At 41.9% G+C, this 20,260-nt stretch overlaps 2 protein-coding genes across 4 annotated transcripts in view; one reads left to right on the plus strand and one right to left on the minus strand.

The window, feature by feature from the left end:
* Positions 1-18,840, plus strand: part of LOC132872869 (uncharacterized) — a 34,828-nt gene extending 15,988 nt beyond the window's left edge. The window contains exons 2-7 of the mRNA XM_060907982.1: positions 7,930-7,979; positions 8,701-9,048; positions 9,128-9,169; positions 9,655-9,768; positions 10,071-10,093; positions 16,935-18,840. Of these exons, the coding sequence (XP_060763965.1) occupies positions 7,930-7,979; positions 8,701-9,048; positions 9,128-9,169; positions 9,655-9,768; positions 10,071-10,093; positions 16,935-17,072 (715 nt within the window). The 3' untranslated portion in view covers positions 17,073-18,840. The remainder of the gene's footprint in view (positions 1-7,929; positions 7,980-8,700; positions 9,049-9,127; positions 9,170-9,654; positions 9,769-10,070; positions 10,094-16,934) is intronic.
* LOC132872864 (class I histocompatibility antigen, Gogo-B*0101 alpha chain-like) overlaps positions 1-20,260 on the minus strand; it is a 198,035-nt gene that overhangs the window by 111,401 nt on the left and 66,374 nt on the right. The window lies entirely within an intron of this gene.

The following is a 20,260-nucleotide window of genomic DNA, read 5'->3' on the forward strand; positions in this document are numbered from 1 at the left end:
GTCTTGGACACTCGGGTGAAGAGAGGGGCTGAGCTGTCAACTGATCACCACCTGGTGGTGAGTTGGATCCGCTGGCGGAGGAGGAAGCTGGACAGACCTGGCAGGCCCAAACGTATGGTGAAGGTCTGCTGGGAACGTCTGGCCGAGCACTCTGTCGGGGAGGTCTTTAACTCCCACCTCCGGGAGAGCTTTTCCCAGCTTCCGAGGGAGGCGGGGGACATTGAGTCTGAGTGGACCATGTTCTCTACCTCCATTGTGGACGCAGCTGTTCAGAGCTGTGGCCGCAAGGTCTCCGGTGCCTGTCGTGGCGGCAATCCCCGAACCCGGTGGTGGACACCAGAAGTAAGGGATGCCGTCAAGCTGAAGAAGGAGTCCTATCGGGCCATGTTAACCTCCAGGACTCCCGAGGCAGGTGACGGGTATCGGCAGGCCAGGCGTGCTGCAGCTCGGGCAGTTGCGGAGGCAAAAACTCGGAACTGGGAGGAGTTCGGGGAGGCCATGGAGAAGGACTATCGGTCGGCCTCGAAGAAATTCTGGCAAACCGTCCGGCGCCTCAGGAGGGGGAAGCAGTACTCTGCTAACACTGTTTACAGTGCGGGTGGGGAGTTGTTGACCTCGACTGGGGACATTGTCGGGCGGTGGAAGGAATACTTTGAGGATCTCCTCAATCCCACCGTCATGTCTTCCACTGAGGAGACTGAGGCTGATGACTCAGAGGTGGACTCGTCCATTACCCAAGCTGAAGTCACTGAGGTGGTTTGCAAGCTCCTCGGTGGCAAGGCACCGGGGGTGGATGAGATCCGCCCTGAGTATCTCAAGTCTCTGGATGTTGTGGGGCTGTCTTGGTTGACACGCCTCTGCAACATCGCGTGGCGGTCAGGGACAGTGCCTCTGGAGTGGCAGACTGGGGTGGTGGTCCCTCTTTTTAAGAAAGGGGACCGGAGAGTGTGCCCCAATTATAGGGGAATCACACTTCTCAGCCTCCCAGGGAAGGTTTACTCCAGGGTGCTGGAGAGGAGAATTCGACCAATAGTCGAACCTCGGATCCAGGAGGAACAATGCGGTTTTCGTCCTGGTCGCGGAACACTGGACCAGCTCTATACCCTTCATAGGGTGCTCGAGGGTTCATGGGAGTTTGCCCAACCAGTCCACATGTGCTTTGTGGATCTGGAGAAGGCATTCGACCGTGTCCCCCGTAGTATTCTGTGGGGGGTGCTTCGGGAGTATGGGGTTCGGGGCTCTTTGCTAAGGGCTGTCCGGTCCCTGTACGAACGGAGCAGGAGTCTGGTTCGCATTGCCGGCAGTAAGTCAGACCTGTTCCCAGTGCATGTTGGACTCTGGCAGGGCTGCCCTTTGTCACCGGTTCTGTTCATAATTTTTATGGACAGAATTTCTAGGCGCAGCCAGGGGCCAGAAGGAATCCTGTTTGGGAACCACAGGATTTCATCTCTGCTTTTTGCGGATGATGTTGTCCTGTTGGCTTCTTCAAACCAGGACCTTCAGCATGCACTGGGGCGGTTTGCAGTCGAGTGTGAAGCGGCTGGGATGAGAATCAGCACCTCCAAGTCCGAGGCCATGGTTCTCGACCGGAAAAGGGTGGCTTGCCCTCTCCAGGTTGGTGGAGAAGTTCTGCCTCAAGTGGAGGAGTTTAAGTATCTCGGGATCTTGTTCACGAGTGAGGGAAGGATGGAGCGTGAGATCGACAGGCGGATCGGTGCAGCCTCCGCAGTGATGCGGTCGCTTTACCGGTCCATTGTGGTGAAGAAGGAGCTGAGCCAAAAGGCGAAGCGCTCAATTTACCGGTCGATCTACGTTCCGACTCTCACCTATGGTCATGAGCTTTGGGTAATGACCGAAAGGACAAGATCGCGGATACAAGCGGCCGAAATGAGTTTCCTTCGCAGGGTGGCTGGGCGCTCCCTTAGAGATAGGGTGAGAAGCACAGTCACTCGGGAGGAGCTCGGAGTAGAGCCGCTGCTGCTCCACATCGAGAGGAATCAGCTGAGGTGGCTCGGGCATCTTTTTCGGATGCCTCCTGGACGCCTCCCTGGGGAGGTGTTCCAGGCATGTCCCCCCGGGAGGAGGCCCCGGGGAAGACCCAGGACACGCTGGAGGGACTATGTCTCTCGGCTGGCCTGGGAACGCCTCGGTGTTCTTCCCGAGGAGCTGGCCGAGGTGTCTGGGGAAAGGGAAGTTTGGGCTTCCCTGCTTAGACTGCTGCCTCCGCGACCCGGTCCCGGATAAAGCGGAAGAAGACGAGACGAGACGAGCATCATAAAATGGAAGATACGACAAAAAAGACCTAAGACAGTTGAGCAACTAGAATCCTACATTAGACAAGAATTAGACATTAGACATTAGACATTCCTATCCCTAAACTTGAGCAACTTGTCTACTCAGTCCCCAGACATTTACAGACTGTTGTAAAGAGAAAAGGGGATGTCTCACAGTGGTAAACATGGCCTTGTCCCAACTTTTTTGAGATGTGTTGTTGTCATGAAATTTAAAATCACCTAATTTTTCTCTTTAAATGATACATTTTCTCAGTTTAAACATTTGATATGTCATCTATGTTCTATTCTGAATAAATTATGGAATTTTGAAACTTCCACATCATTGCATTCCGTTTTTATTTACAATTTGTACTTTGTCCCAACTTTTTTGGAATCGGGGTTGTAAATAACTCTCTTCTGTAACTGTGTCCTGTAGAGTCACAAAGAAAAACTGTGTAACCAGGAAATTCATTATAGTTTTAACATGAAGTCTGTTTTGTTGATGCTATAAACTGTTCATTGATGGAAACTTGAGTGTAAAACTGTTCATGACAACTGCAGTCCTAAACTTATCAAGTCAACTGTAGGCCTCAGACATAAATGTATTGCTGTAAGTGTCCAGAGCGTCTTCCAAGTGCAACTTTCAACTGTCCATATGGAGCCATCCTCCACAGGAGCAAGGTGATGAGACTCCAGCCAGAAGTAGGGCATCAGGATGGATCAGGTGAGTCCGAGGAGCAGAAGAGGTTCAGCATCACTGGTGTCTCAGGATCGACATGCAACTCAACAGAGAAAGAGAGAGAGAGAACACAGGTTGTTAGGTATGCCCAATGTCACCTGAAGAGGAAGAACAGAATACATTTTGCACTGAGTGCAAAACTAACAATGACAGCATAACTAAAAGGGGAGAGCCAGAAGGTAATACAGACATGAGGGAGCCCTGGGGCATAAAGCAGCAGCCACTCCACCGTCAACAAACCCGAGTGAGAGTGGGGGGGGCAACCAGAGCATTTTTTAAGGATTTTCCACTAGGAGACCAACTGGTCTGGGCAATACAATCACAGGCCCCAGAGTCCATGCGGCTGCACCGCTGCAGCATATTCTGTGATACAAAGTGGTTCACCAATCACCATACAGACAAACACACTACAGTGACTACACAGCTATCAAGAGCAATTACCAAGCACAAATGTTATGTCAAAGACACTCAAAGTTACACAGTAATGACATCGGATTCTGACATCAGCCATCTCATCTCATCTCATCTCATTATCTCTAGCCGCTTTATCCTTCTGCAGGGTCGCAGGCAAGCTGGAGCCTATCCCAGCTGACTACGGGCGAAAGGCGGGGTACACCCTGGACAAGTCGCCAGGTCATCACAGGGCTGACACATAGACACAGACAACCATTCACACTCACATTCACACCTACGGTCAATTTAGAGTCACCAGTTAACCTAACCTGCATGTCTTTGGACCGTGGGGGAAACCGGAGCACCCGGAGGAAACCCACGCGGACACGGGGAGAACATGCAAACTCCACACAGAAAGGCCCTCGCCAGCCCCGGGGCTCGAACCCAGGACCTTCTTGCTGTGAGGCGACAGCGCTAACCACTACACCACCGTGCCGCCCCTCAGCCATCTCAGTTACCAAATTTTAGTTTTGTTTTTCTTAACCAACATGATCTTGTGTGTATATCTTATAACATAGATCTTCATTTTCCTTGTTAAATGTATACTTACATGGTACTTGGTTAATTAATTGCAACAGATTGAACCAAATGATAAGACATAACTTGGTTTAAAATTTGGTCTCCCAGTGAAGCTGGTTTGGCATTGACTAGGAGACCAAATCTGGCCACTGGGAGACCATTCGGTCTCCCAGTAACTATGTTAAAAAAATGCTCTGGGGGCAACAGCATCCATATATCCCAGTTTACTGAAACACTATGCCTGAGGACCCTCCAGATCTATTCCTTTACCGAATAAAAAAAAAAAAGCTATTAACAAAAGGCTTGAGTAAAAAGACATGTTTTCAGCCTCGACTTAAACGCTAAGACTGTGTCGAATTCCCAAATACTACTTGGAAGGCTGTTCCATAACTGTGGGGCTTTGTAAGAAAAGCCTTCACTATGAGGCACCAACAAATAGCCTGCACCTTTTGATCTAAATAGGTGTGGTGGATCATAAAGGACCAGAAGTTCACTCAGGTACTGTGGTGCAAGACCATTCCATGCTTTAAAGGTCAATAGTAGTATTTTATAATCAATACAAAATTTGATTTTTAAAAAATAAATTGAAATGACAATGAAAACATTGAAACAACGTGCCAGTGAATGTTCCCTTAAAGCTGCATGGATTTTGGAAAAACATAAAAAACCTTTTACTGACTCAGGAATGGTCAAGGAGGGCATGAAAACAGTGGCTGAACCCTTACTGGAGGGAAAATAAACACAAGAGTTTGTGAAAAGATCAATCCAATCCCCACATAAGCATTAACAGCCACAAGAAGAACAGAAATATTCACCCAGGATGTGCGAGAGCTGGATGAAGCAATTCACAAGGCATCAAGTGAAGGCATCTGGAGACCACAGATATCACCGGGTTCTCAAAGGAACTCACACAGCACTTCAAGTGGTCAAATGCTGGGCCTCTCCAGATGCAACTGATAGATCTCCAAGCAGATGTGGCCCTGAAAGAGCAGTTTGGAGGAACTGATCCTGCCACTTCCTGGTTCCAAAACTTTCCTGGTTCTCAGAGACAGCTTTCCCAGGTCTGAGGAAAGTAGCCCTGTACATCTTGACCATGTTCAGTTCCTCATACAACTGTGAGGCAGCTTTGTCTACTATGAACATAATTAATAACTAAATATAGCTCCAGGATCACAGATGAACACTGAGACGTGTGGATGAGAACGGCCCTGACACCATTCCGGCACAGATTTAAAATCCTGGCAGCATAAGGAAGGTCGAGCTGACTTCTCTCACTGAGCGAGAAAAGTGGGGAACGAAGAGAAAAGGAGGTGTTAAAGCTGTTTAGTTGTTAATGTTTGAGATTGTTTAGATGTGAAATGTAGATAAGAAAAAAGGGGGAACTCAAGCTACAGCTTTTTTCTAAAATTAAGCACTTTCTTTTAAGATGTCTTTTTCAGAAACTCTTTATTTTATCTTTTAATGCAAACCTTATTTTACTTGAAATGAGAAAAGAACATTTATTGTATTATTATTTTATTATGAAGGTACCCTCCATTTCATTGTGAAAATGAATAATAAATATTGTTGAAGTACCACTGAATTGTACTTTCTTTATTTTATTTGACAGTCAGTTGTTGACTCCATACAGACATTGATACAACTACTAGGCTCCTTCAAAATATATGGCACTGAATCATAACGCATGATGTTCTGGACTTTGCTTGAAGAAATTTTCTCTAACTTGACCTCTCTGAATTTTAATTGAATACCCCTGCTCTCTTTCTCTCTCCCTCTCTCTCATTCCAGCTTGTCCCACTTATGTGTGTGTGGTCGCTGCCATGTGGACCCAATTTTTAGGATCATAGTTTGACGCTGGATGCCCTTCCTGCCACAACCCTCCCATTTCTGGGCTTGGGGAAGCAACCGTTCACACCTATGGACAATTTAGAGAAACCAGTTAACCTAACCTTTATTTATCACATGCACACTTCAAGCACAGTGAGATTCATCTTCTGCATTTAACCCATCTGAAGCAATGAACACACGCACACACACACACACACACACACACACACACACACACACACACACACACACACACACACAGAGCAGTGGGCAGCCATGCTACAGCACCCGGGGAGCAGTCAGGGGTTAGGTACCTTGTTCAAAGGCACTTCAGCCCAAGGCTGCCCCATGTTAACCTAACAGCATGTCTTTGGACTGTGGGGGAAACTCCTGGAGGAAACTCACGCAGACACGGGGAGAACATACAAACTCCATACAGAAAGGCCCCCACCAACCACTGGGCCCAAACCCAGAACCTTCTTGCTGTGAAGGCGACAGTACTAACCACTACACCACCGTGTGCTTTCATTATCTGATTATCCTGAGAAGTTGGAGTGGATCTGAATACGGCACTTATCTAAATCAGAGGTTTCAGTGTTTGATTTGTAATAAATTTGCAAAAATGTTTAAAACATCTTTTTGCTTTGTCATTATTGGTTATTGTGTGTAGATGAATGAAAAAAAAACCCGGTATATTTTAAATTAAAGCTATAACAAAATAAAGTGCAAAAAGTGAATGGGAACTGAATATTTTCCCACCGTACACATATTATTAGGGCATTAATAGATTTTTTTTTAAATTAATTCTTCAACTGAATTGATAAAACAATTTTGTACTTTTTTATAAGTCAAGTTTTAACTGTCATGTAGGCAGAGTTGCACAAAGAAGGCCAGCCATCTCTTAAACCATGAGGCTCAGTGAGACTCAACCACATGCAGCAACTGCCCTTTTCACAGTTTGAACATTTTCCAACCACAGAACTGACACTCTGCACATCTGCACGCATGACTTTTGCATGTGAACCGCAAAGACTTCTGACTCTCTCACCTGCATTTTATCATTCTGACCACCAGCTGCTTCTTTCTCACACCTTTTTTTTCACTCACTCATCCTGATGCCTGGACGCCAAGTGGCCTGTCAGTTGCTCGCCTCTCATGAGGCTGTCTGCATCTATCTTGAGCATGCTTCATCTATGCTACGAGCTTGCTTGGCCTGTTGCAGCTTCCCTAGAAGAAACCATGCAAATACGACGAGAACATGCAAACTCCACACAGAAAGGCCCCCGTCAGCCGTGAGGTTCAAACCCAGAACCTTCTTGCTATGAAACACCAGTGCTGACCACTACACCACCATGCCACCCATCTTTTTTCCACTATTCACTAAATTAAACACCCACCCTGAAAGATTATGAGCATGATCATCTTGCTAAAATGATGTTTGAAGTTTAATTACTGTACATCATCCACAGAGCAGTTCATTTTACTGATAATTATATAAACAGGTGAAAATCTGGATTAAAAAGTGAGACTAATGTACTGTATTTATTAAAATAAAAATGGTTTGGCTGCATTTTGACACACATCATATTCAGATGCTTCTGATTAACTGAATCAGACGTATTAAATTGTATAATTCATTAATTTAGCTTGTTGAATTAAATTAAAGAGGTCACTGTAAGGTACTGCTATAAACAATGAGCATAAAGGCTTTTCCCCGATAATCCATCAGAGTGAGCACAGCACTGCAAACCAATTCATTATTCTGAGCTGGAATAGAGATTCATTGGCACCTAATGAACTTACAAATGTTATCATATCAAAATATACTCGTGGACTCAAACTAGGACTTTTCTTCAAATATGTTCAGCCATGAAAATAAATCCAAACTAAGCTGTACATCATAATAAAGACATCTGGTTTTAGATTCCCCCCCCCCTTGGGCCTTTTTAGTGACCACAGAGCAGTAAGCTGTAAAAATACACACTCCACCCACCCACCCACCCACACACACACACACACACACACACACACACACACACACACACACACACACACATAAATAAACCCTGCATTAGTTTTGCCCCACAGACCGTTTCCTCTTTGTCTCTCGTCTGATAGTTCAACAATGATTGGGTTTGAAATTCTGCATGTGTCCCTCTGTGTCATGGGTGAGTGTTAATAATCTCATTAATGCTTCACTAAATGAAAAAAAAGTTGAAATTTTGTAGAAACGAGAAGAACTTCATACAGTCCAGCACATTATAGCTCTGACAATAGAATCTCACACTCATCTCATCTCATTATCTCTAGCCGTTTTATCCTGTTCTACAGGGTCGCAGGCAAGCTGGAGCCTATCCCAGCTGACTACGGGTGAAAGGCGGGGTACACCCTGGACAAGTCACCAGGTCATCACAGGGCTGACACATAGACACAGACAACCATTCACACTCACATTCACACCTACGGTCAATTTAGAGTCACCAGTTAACCTAACCTGCATGTCTTTGGATTGTGGGGGAAACCGGAGCACCCGGAGGAAACCCACGCGGACACGGGGAGAACATGCAAACTCCGCACAGAAAGGCCCTCGCCGGCCACAGGGCTTGAACCTGGACCTTCTTGCTAGAATCTCACACTGTAAATTATATTTGTATTCATTACATTGTTCTGTAACTGAAAAAATGTAATTATTCAGGGGGAAAATTAATTTTTATGTCCAGTTTTGTGATTTTATTCCTGAGAATTTATAGACTTTTTAAATTCATTCAATTAAAAATGAAACTCAGATGATCAGATCCAGTTAGAAACACTGATAAAAGCTCATCTATCCTGACTGTATTAAAGTTGTGTGTAATGTGTGAATGAGGTTGTGTGTTTTCTGGGTTGCAGGTTTGCTCTCAGAGACTCTGTGCTCTTTAACTGTGGAGGTGGAAGCTGGAGATAACGCCACTGTTTGGTGCCAACATGAGCTGACTATTACAGGTTCCATCTTCTGGTATAAACACACAAGTGCTTCGGTTCCACTTCTTCTTGGGTGCAGAAAGTTTAGGACATCAGCTCCATCACAAAACTGTTACTTCTATAATGAAAGTGAGCGAATAGTGATGTCTGTTCATGGCAAGAACACGTCTCTCACCATCACCGCAGTAAATGTCTCTGATACAGGACTGTATTACTGCAGCTTCATATATCTGGACCAAGTAAACTTTAGAAACTCGACCTTTTTACAAGTGAAAGGTAAATTTATAAAGTAAATCATTACAGTAAAAGTTGATTCAGATGGTTGAGGTTGTAAAAATAATGTTTCATTTTTCAGACAGAAATAAAACACTTTCTGAGAACCCGGACAGAGCCAAAGGTTTGTTGTTTTTGTTCTCCAAAAGGCTTCTGTACATTTTTCAATTAAAATATGATGCAGGCGGCACAGTGGTGTAGTGGTTAGCGCTGTTGCCTCACAGCAAGAAGGTCCGGGTTCGAGCCCCGTGGCCGGTGAGGGCCTTTCTGTGCGGAGTTTGCATGTTCTCCCTGTGTCCGCGTGGGTTTCCTCCGGGTGCTCCGGTTTCCCCCACCGTCCAAAGACATGCAGGTTAGGTTAACTGGTGACTCTAAATTGAGCGTAGGTGTGAATGTGAGTGTGAATGGTTGTCGGTGTCTATATGTCAGCCCTGTGATGACCTGGCAACTTGTCCAGGGTGTACCCCGCCTTTCGCCCGTAGTCAGCTGGGATAGGCTCCAGCTTGCCTGCGACCCTGTAGAACAGGATAAAGTGGCTAGAGATAATGAGATGAGAAATATGATGCAGGTTTCAGGATCTAAATGTTTTCTGTAATGTTTTTCTCCAAGGTTCAGTCTCTTCTCCTGTGTTCTTCATACTGACTGTGGTGTTCGGTGCAGTGATTGTGATTCTTCTCAGTGTCCTGATCTTCATCATACTGAAGCACAAAGAAACACACAAAGGTAAAATATTACTCCAATAAATAATAATAATAATAATAATAATAATTATTATTATTATTATTATTATTATTATTATTATTATTATTATGAAACCATCATGAGGAAAGTCTTTGGTGGACTGATACAGAGGAGTGACTAAGCTAAGGAGTATAAATTGTAGGAGAAGTCTCAAACTCGAAGCAACATCCCAACAACATGCTTGGTGGGATCGTAATGTGGCCGGACACATAAGTGCTGGCTAATTTACTACTACTACTAATAATAATAATAATAATAATAATCTTTGTTTTGTGTTGCTTTAGGTGATGGAGCAGAAGATAAGGAGGTAAATGTGACACTACAATCATTAAAACTAATCGATACACTGATCTGATTTATTAACCCTGATTTAAACTGAAACAGAAATCAACACGTTTGTTTGTTTGTTTGTTTTTTGAGCTGGTGGAAATTTTTTATCCTCTCAGTAAAAGTATTTTATGTTTCTTATTTTTATATATATATATATATATATATATATATATATATATATATATATATATTTTTTTTTTTTATTAAAGTAGTATATAAATTACAGCATCTCGTAGAGGAGACATATATATGGGAAAAGCAAACAATATATCACAACACACAAAAAATAAAAAAAACTCAAAACTCAAAAAGCAAAAAAAAAAACACAAATGGGGCAAGAGAGACATGTAGTATAGGAGCATTTTAGAGTAATAACAAAGAAAAAATTTCTTTAAGGATTTTGCCAGCCACCTTGGACTTCACATTACGGAGTGAACGACAGTATAACTGAAACTCATTAATAAAACACAAGAAGGAGGGCTTGACACTTCTCCACTTACAGCAATGAATGTGATATTTACCCATTAGTATTACAATGTTTACCAAATCAGAAATGGAAGAATCAATGTTATCCATGTAAAAAAGAATATGAGAGATAGCAAAAGGTTGCAAATCATCAATCTTAAGGGAAAGCCAATCATGAATATCCAACCAAAAACGTTGAGTTACTGGACATGAATAGAACATATGTTCTATGGTCTCATCAGACCCGTTACAAAAAACACAAGGCTCTACCTCAAATCTAAATCTTCTTTTAAGAAAATCAGCCACTGGATAGATTTTATTGACTATTTTAAAGTGAGTTTCCTTAACCTTTGGTGAAACAGGCCATTTCACATAATTTGAATGGGCCTTTTCTATGACTAACACAGTCACTTCACTTGTCTTGAACAAGGCTCTGTTAAAATTATGAAAGAACTCTGTTTTAAGAGCTGTACTAATAAGTCTGTCATTACACTCCTTGTTGTTAATTGGAGTATCGGCTAAGATCAGACGGGGTAGGAGAGATCTTACATTAGAGGTCCTTATAATATTCTGTATCAATCTGGTTAAAGGCAGGGGTATTGCCTTGCAAATTTTGTTATACTGATGTGGCGTACATATCAATTGAAACTTTTCTAAAAAGACATTGTACTCCAAAAATTCCCCATCGCCATCCATAATATCAGTAACAAAGCAAATGTCTCTCTCATACCAATCCTTCTTAAACAGAGACTTTCTATTGATGACAACAACTCTGTTATTCCATAAAGTTGAACCATGTGGTGAGAAGTTGTGAGTAAATATCATCTTCCAAAAATAAAGGATTTGTTTGTGGAATCTTGAAAGTTTTAAAGGAATTTTACTAATGTCAAAATCACATTTTAAAAGAAAATCAAACCCTCCTATCCTATTGAACAGTGATTTAGGTATATGGAACCACATAGAATCAGACTGGGCCAAGAATGTTTTGATCCACTTAACCTTCAGAGTCCCCACTAATGTTTCAAAATCTGGAGCTCTGATACCGCCTACTTTATATTCCTTAACAAGCTGCGATCTTTTGATGTAGTGTGTTTTATTCTTCCACAGGAACTGGAAAATAATTGAATTGGCTTTTTTTATGTTGCAAGGGGAGATGTATAGTGAATGGCAGGGATAGATTAAGTGTGAAATGCCATCCGCTTTAGAAAGAATCACTCTACCAAAAATGGTTAGGTCCCTGGATAACCATCGGCTAAGTTTTCTCTTCATGTCTGCTATCCGGCTTGAGATATTAGAATCCTCTCTGTTAGGTAAGTCTTTGGATATTTTTATACCAAGATATTTAACTTCAGATTCCACTCTAATTGAAGCAATAGAGGAATCAGGGCATGCATGAATAGGAAGTAGTTCACATTTATTGGTATTGAGGACTAGTCCTGAAGCTTTTGAAAAAACATGAATTATGTTTAAAACTTTTTGTACCATGTGCTTATCTCTAAGGAAAATGGATGTATCATCCGCAAACTGACTAATTTTAAATTCTTTCTCAAAGATAGTAATACCAAGTAAATCCTGACTGTTATTAATAAGTAAAGCTAATAATTGAGTAGTCAAAATAAATAACTTAGGAGAGATAGGGCACCCTTGTCTAATACCACGCATCACCTCAAACCTAGGGGTCATGCCTGTATTTAGGACTACTGAACTGTATATATTAGTATAGAACATCTGTACTATATTGCAGAAGCTTTCTCCAAAACCAAGATAATTAAGAGCTTTCAAAAGAAAAGAATGCTCAACTGTATCAAAAGCCTTGTAAAAGTCAAGGAAAAGCACAAGACCATCGGTGTGAATGAACTCTCTGTAGTCCAACATATCTAGTATTAATCTCGTATGATTGTGAATATTCCTACCCTTAATGAAGGCTGATTGGGATTCATCAATTATAGTCGCCAAACCCTCATTCAGGCGATTTGCATAAACATGCGCTAAAAGCTTATAATCATTACAGAGGAGAGTAATTGGGCGCCAATTATCTAAAGAAAGCGGATCTTTGTTAGGTTTTGGAATTAATGTTATAAGCCCATGTTTCATAGTGGCAGACAAATTCTTACTTGAAATACATTCCTTGAAGGCTTCATAGAGCAGTATTCTGATTTCCTTCCAAAAAAATACATAAAACTCAATGGTTAACCCATCAATTCCAGGTGACTTTCCTTTCGCCATACTTGTTACAGCCCTATCCAATTCCTCAATTTTGAGGTCATTTTCCATCATTTCTTTAAAGTCATCATTTATCTTCCTTTTAAATTTTTCAATTTCTTCAAAGAAAAATGAACATCTTGTTTCTGAAAACTTCGAGTTATATAAGTTACTATAGAACCTTGTTACTTCCCTATTAATATCCAATTGATTATCACTTACACAACCATTTATTGTCAACTTCTGAATTTTCTTTTTAGTTTGTCTTTGTTTTTCGAGATTGAAAAAGTAAGATTAATTTTTTTCTCCTTCTTCAATCCAATGAGCTCTCGACCGTATAAAAGCTCCCTTAGCTTTTTCCAAATAAAAGGTGTCGAGTTGAGACTGGAGATTATTCAATCTAATATGTTCATCTACAGATAAATCAGATTTGCAGCATAATTGATTGATGCTCTTGATGATACCTTCATGTTTAGATTTTTTAATCTTACATAGTTGTTTACTAGTTTTAATTGCCATCTGTTTAACCTGAAATTTAAACCATTCCCATTTACTTAAATTTGACATTTCCAAGCTATCAATTTCCCCAATTAATTTTTTAACTTCTGCACAGAAAGAAACATTTTCTAATAACATATTATTAAATTTCCAGATGTGATTTGGCATCTCCTCATTTCTGTCCATAGAAAGAGATAATTTTACAACGCAATGATCTGTTAGTGGAGAAGCAGAAATTTCACACTTACAAACATAGTTAACTAGATTATCTGCAAGTAACCAGTAATCTAACCTAGAACACTGACCATTATTTGCTGCATTAAACCAAGTATACTGTTGTGCGCCAGGATTAAGCATTCTCCAATAATCTATTAACCCTAGTTTAGTAACCAGATCAAGAAAAACTTCGTCAAAGTTATGACAATTTCCTTTCGGAGGCATGCGATCCAACCAGAGATCAGGGACTATGTTAAAGTCTCCACCTATAATAACTTTATCAGTTGTATATCGTGTCTTCCATCCTTCCACCATAGAACTTAGTGATGAAAAGAAAGATTTGTTCTGCACTTTCCTATTAAACCCGTACACACACAATAAAATGTAATTCACACCATTAATTTCAACAATCACCATTACCCAATGCCCATTATCGTCACTTTTGTGGTCAACTATATTACCAGGAAATCTGTTCAATAAAATCATTACACCTGCTGAATGTGATGTACCATGACTAAGGAAAAGTGTGTCACCCCATTGACCTTTCCAAAATGTTGAATCCTCTTTGACTGAATGAGTCTCTTGTAGAAAAATACAGTTCACTTTTTGCTCCTTACAAAAAAGAAAAATAGCCTTGCGTTTCACATTGTCTCTTAACCCCCTAGTATTTAGTGAAATAAAAGATAACATTGAACGTTTCTTTTGAACGAATGCACAAGGTTTAAACCGATGTGCAGGAATGAGTAACCAAAGTCCTTTTAAAACATACTCATGGGTATTATAACCCTCACTAACCCTTCGTTGCAACTAGAATAATTCTTGCATCAATCAACTTAACAGTTGGGCATAACCAATAAGACATTTCTTAGTCTATTTTGAGTCAATTCTTTGGTTGTCAATCATTGCATACCCTTCCTTCAAGAAAGCTCGTTTCCCCTTCCTTCTAGCCTCTTCCACCAGCGGCCACAACTTACTGCGAGCCTCGCGATCCTCCTTTGAAAAGTCCTCTTTGAAACGTATGTGCATTTCCTTGCACACATTGGCATCTTTCGATCTCTTCCACACGTCGTCCCGCACGATTCTCACAGCGAACTGAATGATGATTGCTCTTCCCATGTTGTTAGAGGTTGCAGCATTCGTCTTTTTGCCCAGACGATGAACGGTATCCACAGTCTCTCTCAATCGCTCCACAGATAAAGGCACCACTCTTGTTAAAATCCCGATAACTACCTCTCTCACATCTTCTCCCTCTTTCTCTGGAAGACCAGTCAGCCTTAAGTTCCATCTTCTCTTGTAACGGGCTTGCTCCTCACACATACGCCTCAAGGAGAGATTCTGAGCTTTCAACTCTCCTATTTCATTTTGTGCTCTGATAATTTCCTCTTTGTTTTCTTTGGTAGCAGCTGTATTGGCTTCAATACGCTTTTCGAAGCGTTTTAAAAGTTCGGTCTGTTCTTCCATCTTTTTGGTCAATGCTTGCACAGCATGGAGAATCGCTTCACCAGTGCTTTCTTCTATGCCACTTGACTTCATTTTTTTGGGAAGTGGGCTTTTAAGTGGAGTGTGATCCCGACTGACTTTCTGTTCTTTCGATGTCTGGTCAATCTCTATTTCTTCAATATCGCCGATATCACAAGCCTCAAGGAGCGCTGCTCGGTCATAGCTATGTTCACTCATGCTAGCCAGGGAGTTAGCAAATTCGAAGCCACTAGCTATTTTTTTAAAAAAAAACTTTTCGAAGTATGCTTCAGGGGTTGTAACTTATAGCCATTCAGCTTAAAAGTCCGTTGAAAACTTCAGTCAAAGAGGTGAGGCGTTATAGCACACTGTTCTCACTTTTCAAGGACTAAAAAACTTTTCTTTGAAGAGAGCCTGCAACTATGCTGCCACTCACTCCGCCATCTTGGTTCCCCCTCATATATATATATATATATATATATATATATATATATATATATATATATATATATAAAAAAGACAAAGGTGTTTTACTGAAGATTAAATAATGATGATTTAAAACTGTATCTCTTTGATAACTTCTGAGCAGATTGAGTTTGAGCTCTCAGGTTGTAATGTGTGGTTTCTGTACCGGAGGCAGTCTGTTCCTCTTGTTCTTGTTGTTTCTGCTTGAACCCGACGCTGCTGTCTTCAACTCAGACCTGGAAACTGAGAGGCTCAAAATATTTCACTGCTCTCTTGTTGCAGGACACGTCACATTTCATTTTTACCATCTGAGGATATTTTAGGAACATTTTTGTTTTAAATCAAAATGTTTGAGTGCAGCGGAAAGCAAACAGTAAAAATCAGCAGAAAATATATAGTTAAATAGAACTTAGTGATATTTTGTCAATAATAGAATCAGATATGCTTTATGAAAATGTGTTCATTCTCTAAAATTGAGTTTTTCAAACATTTTACCTGTAAAATTAAATTTCCAGAAACTCCTCAGTGCATATTTTTAATGATTATAACCCAACTGTTCAAATGTTAGACTCATTATTTAAATACAAATATATTTTTACATCTCTCTTTATGAATCACAAATATTTTATTCTTGAAAATTCCACTGACAGAACATTCGGTGGCGGCACGGTGGTGTAGTGGTTAGCGCTGTCGCCTCACAGCAAGAAGGTCCTGGGTTCGAGCCCCGGGGCCTTTCTGTGCGGAGTTTGCATGTTCTCCCCGTGTCCGCGTGGGTTTCCTCCGGGTGCTCCGGTTTCCCCCACAGTCCAAAGACATGCAGGTTAGGTTAACTGGTGACTCTAAATTGACCGTAGGTGTGAATGTGAATGGTTGTCTGTGTCTATGTGTCAGCCCTGTGATGACCTGGCGACTTGTCCAGGGTGTACCCCGCCTTTCGCCCGTAGTCAGCTGGGATAGGCTCCAGCTTGCCTGCGACCCTGTAGAAGGATAAAGCGGCTAGAGATAATGAGATGAGAACATTCGGCCCGAGCTGATATTATTTATAGGCGACTTGTTTTTTACTTACTGAGGTTTGGATTAAATCCACAGGAGACACACAGGCTAATAATTGTAACTGTAATAACAGAATGATAAATATAAAGAACAACCAATATAATATTAATATAAATATTAATAGTAATAACAATAAACAGATAACTTTGATTATTTTCCTTGGTTTTGATTTCCACCACTGTGCAAAGGCCTGTTTCTAGCCAGCCTTCATGAGTAGAGCATTTTAATCTGAATAGTTTGATCTTCAGGTGTTTTGCTCCATCAGGTTTATTCTCAGGAACAATGAAAGCACACATGCTAAAGTCGAGGAGAAAATCCTCAAGGTTCTCAGAGAATGAGGCTCTCAAGTTTCTCCACCATGAGGGTTTTATGATCTCGACACATCTTGAGGAAATATGTGAGGTGCACCTGATTTATTATTTATATCTGATCATCTCTGTGTGTCCTCTGTGTCTCTGCAGGATCCGGACTCGGACTCATTGCGTTATGCTGCACTACAGTTCTCAAAGAAGAAAACCAAGAGGAGCGAGAGACGTGATGAAAATGTGGATCCACATGTTCTCTATTCTTCTGTCAGACAGAGTAATGTGTGTACATAATGTTATACACTGAGTGCGGAATTATTAGGCAAGTTGTATTTTTGAGGATTAGTTTTATTATTGAACAATAACTATGTTCTCAATCAACCAAAAAGACTCATAAATATCAAAGCTGAATATGTATGGAAGTTAGAGTGGGGCGTTTTTAGTTTTGGCCATTTTAGGAGAATATGTATGTGTTCAGGTAACTTTCACTGTGCAGAATTATTAGGCGACTTAATAAAAACCAAATATGTAGCCATTTCACTTATTTATTTTCACCAGGTACACTGATATGACAACTCCAGATTTGCAAATAAACATATCTGACATTCAAACACAAAACAAAAACAAATCAGTGACCAATATAGCCACCCTTCTTCATGAGGACACTCAAAAGCCTTCCATCCAGAGATTCTGTCAATTTCTTTATCTGTTCACAACCAACATTGTGTGCAGCAGCAACCACAGCCTCCCAGACACTGTTCAGAGAGGTGTACTGTTTTCCCTCTTTGTAGCCCTCACGTTTTATAATGGACCACAGGTTCTCTATGGGGTTTAGGTCAGGTGAACAAGGGGGCCATGTCATTATTTTTTCACCTTTCAGACCTTTACTGGCTAGCCACGCAGTGGAGTATTTGGACGCATGAGATGGAGCATTATCCTGCATGAAAATCATGTTCTTCTTGAAAGATGCTGACTTTTTCCTATACCACTGCTTGAAGAAGGTTTCTTCCAGGAACTGGCAGTAGGTCTGGGAGTTGAGTTTGAGTCCATCCTCAACTCGAAAAGGTCCAACAAGCTCGTCTTTGATGATACCAGCCCATAGCAGTACTCCACCTCCACCTTGCTGGCGTCTGAGTCGGAGTGGAGCTCTCTGCCCATTACTGATCCAGCCACAGGCCCATCCATCTGGCCCATCAAGAGTCACTCTCATCTCATCAGACCACAGCACCTTAGAAAAATCAGTCTTAAGATATTTCTTGGCCCAGTCTTGACGTTTTATCTTGTGTGCCTTACTCAGTGGTGGTCGTTTTTCAGCCTTCCTTACCTTGGCCATGTCCCTCAGTATTGCACACCTTGTACTCTTTGACACTCCAGGAATGTTGCAACTCTGGAATATGGCAGAACTGGATGCTAATGGCTGCTTGTTAGCTTCACACTTGATTTTCCGCAGATCATGTGTAATTATTTTGCGCCTTTTTTCCCACACGCTTCTTTCGACCCTGTTGACTATTTGCAATGAAACGCTTGATTGTTCGGTGATCACATTTCAACATCTTCGCAATTTCAAGAGTGCTGCATCCGTCTGCAAGACATCTCACAATTTTAGACTTTTCAAAGTCTGTCAGATCTCTCTTCTGACCCATTTTGCCAGAGGAAAAGAGATTACCTAATAATTATGCACACCTGATATAGGGTGTTGATGTCATTAGACCACACCCCCTCTCATTACACAGATGCACAGCACCTGATATACTTAGGTGGGGTTTACATTAGACCGTATCAGCGGATCATCAGATTAACGTTTTTAAAAATGATTAGCGTGCACACAGCAACGCCAATACACGGAGACGCTAATCACATGACTAATTCGGCACGTAAGTTGAAATGTGTCAGTGCGGCTCATCGCTTCCTCCTCAGCGGCTACGCTCCAAATCACTCCGCCCTGAACAGCGAGTGCCCTCTGGAGGGTGCGCACTCCGGCCCTGCGCAGCTCACAGAGCGCGCGAGTGAAGTGCACGAGCAGTGATTCGGGACCGAGCCGCTGTGCGCAAGTCACTTACCACTTGCAAGTGGAAGGATGGCAAGCCTAAAGACCATCATAACTACACAATGGGCAGTATTTGCATCAGTATTTGCAGTATTTTCATACTTTTATACTCTTTAATGAAAGGTGATACAAGGCGGAAGTCCGCGCCGTTTTTCAGCAGTCGCGTCACATGACCAACGCCAGCGAATCAGGAAGGTGGATGTCACAGTGACGTTGTCCAATGACGACGCCAGCTAGAGCTCAGCACAGCGTATCCGCGTATTCTCAATGTGTACACAGCACCGGACCAGACACGATCTGGATTGAATACGTGGACCCTGGCGGATTCCCGTTTCCCGGCGTTTCCAGGCATTTTAATGTAAACGGACAGTGCATCCGCGAAGAAAACGAGACAGATACGGTCTAATGTAAACTTGGCCTTAATTGGTAGTAGGCTTTCAAGCCTAAACAGCTTGGAGTGGGACAACATGCATTAAAAGGATGTTGTGGTCAAAATACTCACTTGCCTAATAATTCTGCACTCAGTGTACAGTTACTGTTTACTAAATATGAAACAGATGTTTTTGATGCTCTGAGGTTGAAGGGATTCGACCTTTTATAAACTCACAGTTACAGAATATGGGATTGTAAAACTGCAAGAGCTTCAGGATTCTGCACATTTCTTTTTACGATAGACCTTGTATTAAGTCTCTCAGTTTATCATCCAGTGTAATAAATTCAGGTGTAAATAGATACATTTCTTTATTTTGGACTTGTTTCTAAGAAAATAACAGATTTGTCGAGGCTCTGGCAATAAAACCTGCTCTCTGTATCAGTCACTAATGCTGATGTTGTGTGTAAACGCTGTGCCCCATAAAGTAATACAGTCGCCTCCTCAGTGAACAGCGACTCCGCCATGACGCTCCTGGAGACACTGAACTGATGGAGTCTCGGTCCGGGAGAGAAGACCTAAAGCCCGCCCACACACAACACTGATTGGTTTACTTAGCAAGACAGACCAATCAGGATGCGCGCGCTCTCTCTCTGGAACTTCCGGGATAGTTGGGATGTCTGCAGTTACCTCGCCTGTCAACCTGTTTGGGTTAGCACGCAAAGCTAACTTGGCACCATACACCAGTATTAAAAAAAAAAAAAAAAAAAAAATTATATATATATATAATTACACCAAACTTGGCTGTCGATATATATATTAGTTTGTATGTGTAATATCTCTCAACGCCGACCGCCATTACGGCTGTAGCTATGTGATTGGATAAGAAACAGCCAATCAGAATGACTTTCTCCAAGTTTGTGATTGGCTGGTTTTGTGGCACATTTGTAACGCTGTGTCAGGTTGCGCGAGCGTGCCGGCAGATTTGAGCGCGCGCAGGAAGATTTGAGCGTGCGCAGGAATGAAGTCCAAAAATAACCCCAGACCAGTCAGCCCCCGCCTCCT

Source organism: Neoarius graeffei, chromosome 24 (assembly GCF_027579695.1).
Source record: "Neoarius graeffei isolate fNeoGra1 chromosome 24, fNeoGra1.pri, whole genome shotgun sequence".
Taxonomy (NCBI): Eukaryota; Metazoa; Chordata; class Actinopteri; order Siluriformes; family Ariidae; genus Neoarius; species Neoarius graeffei.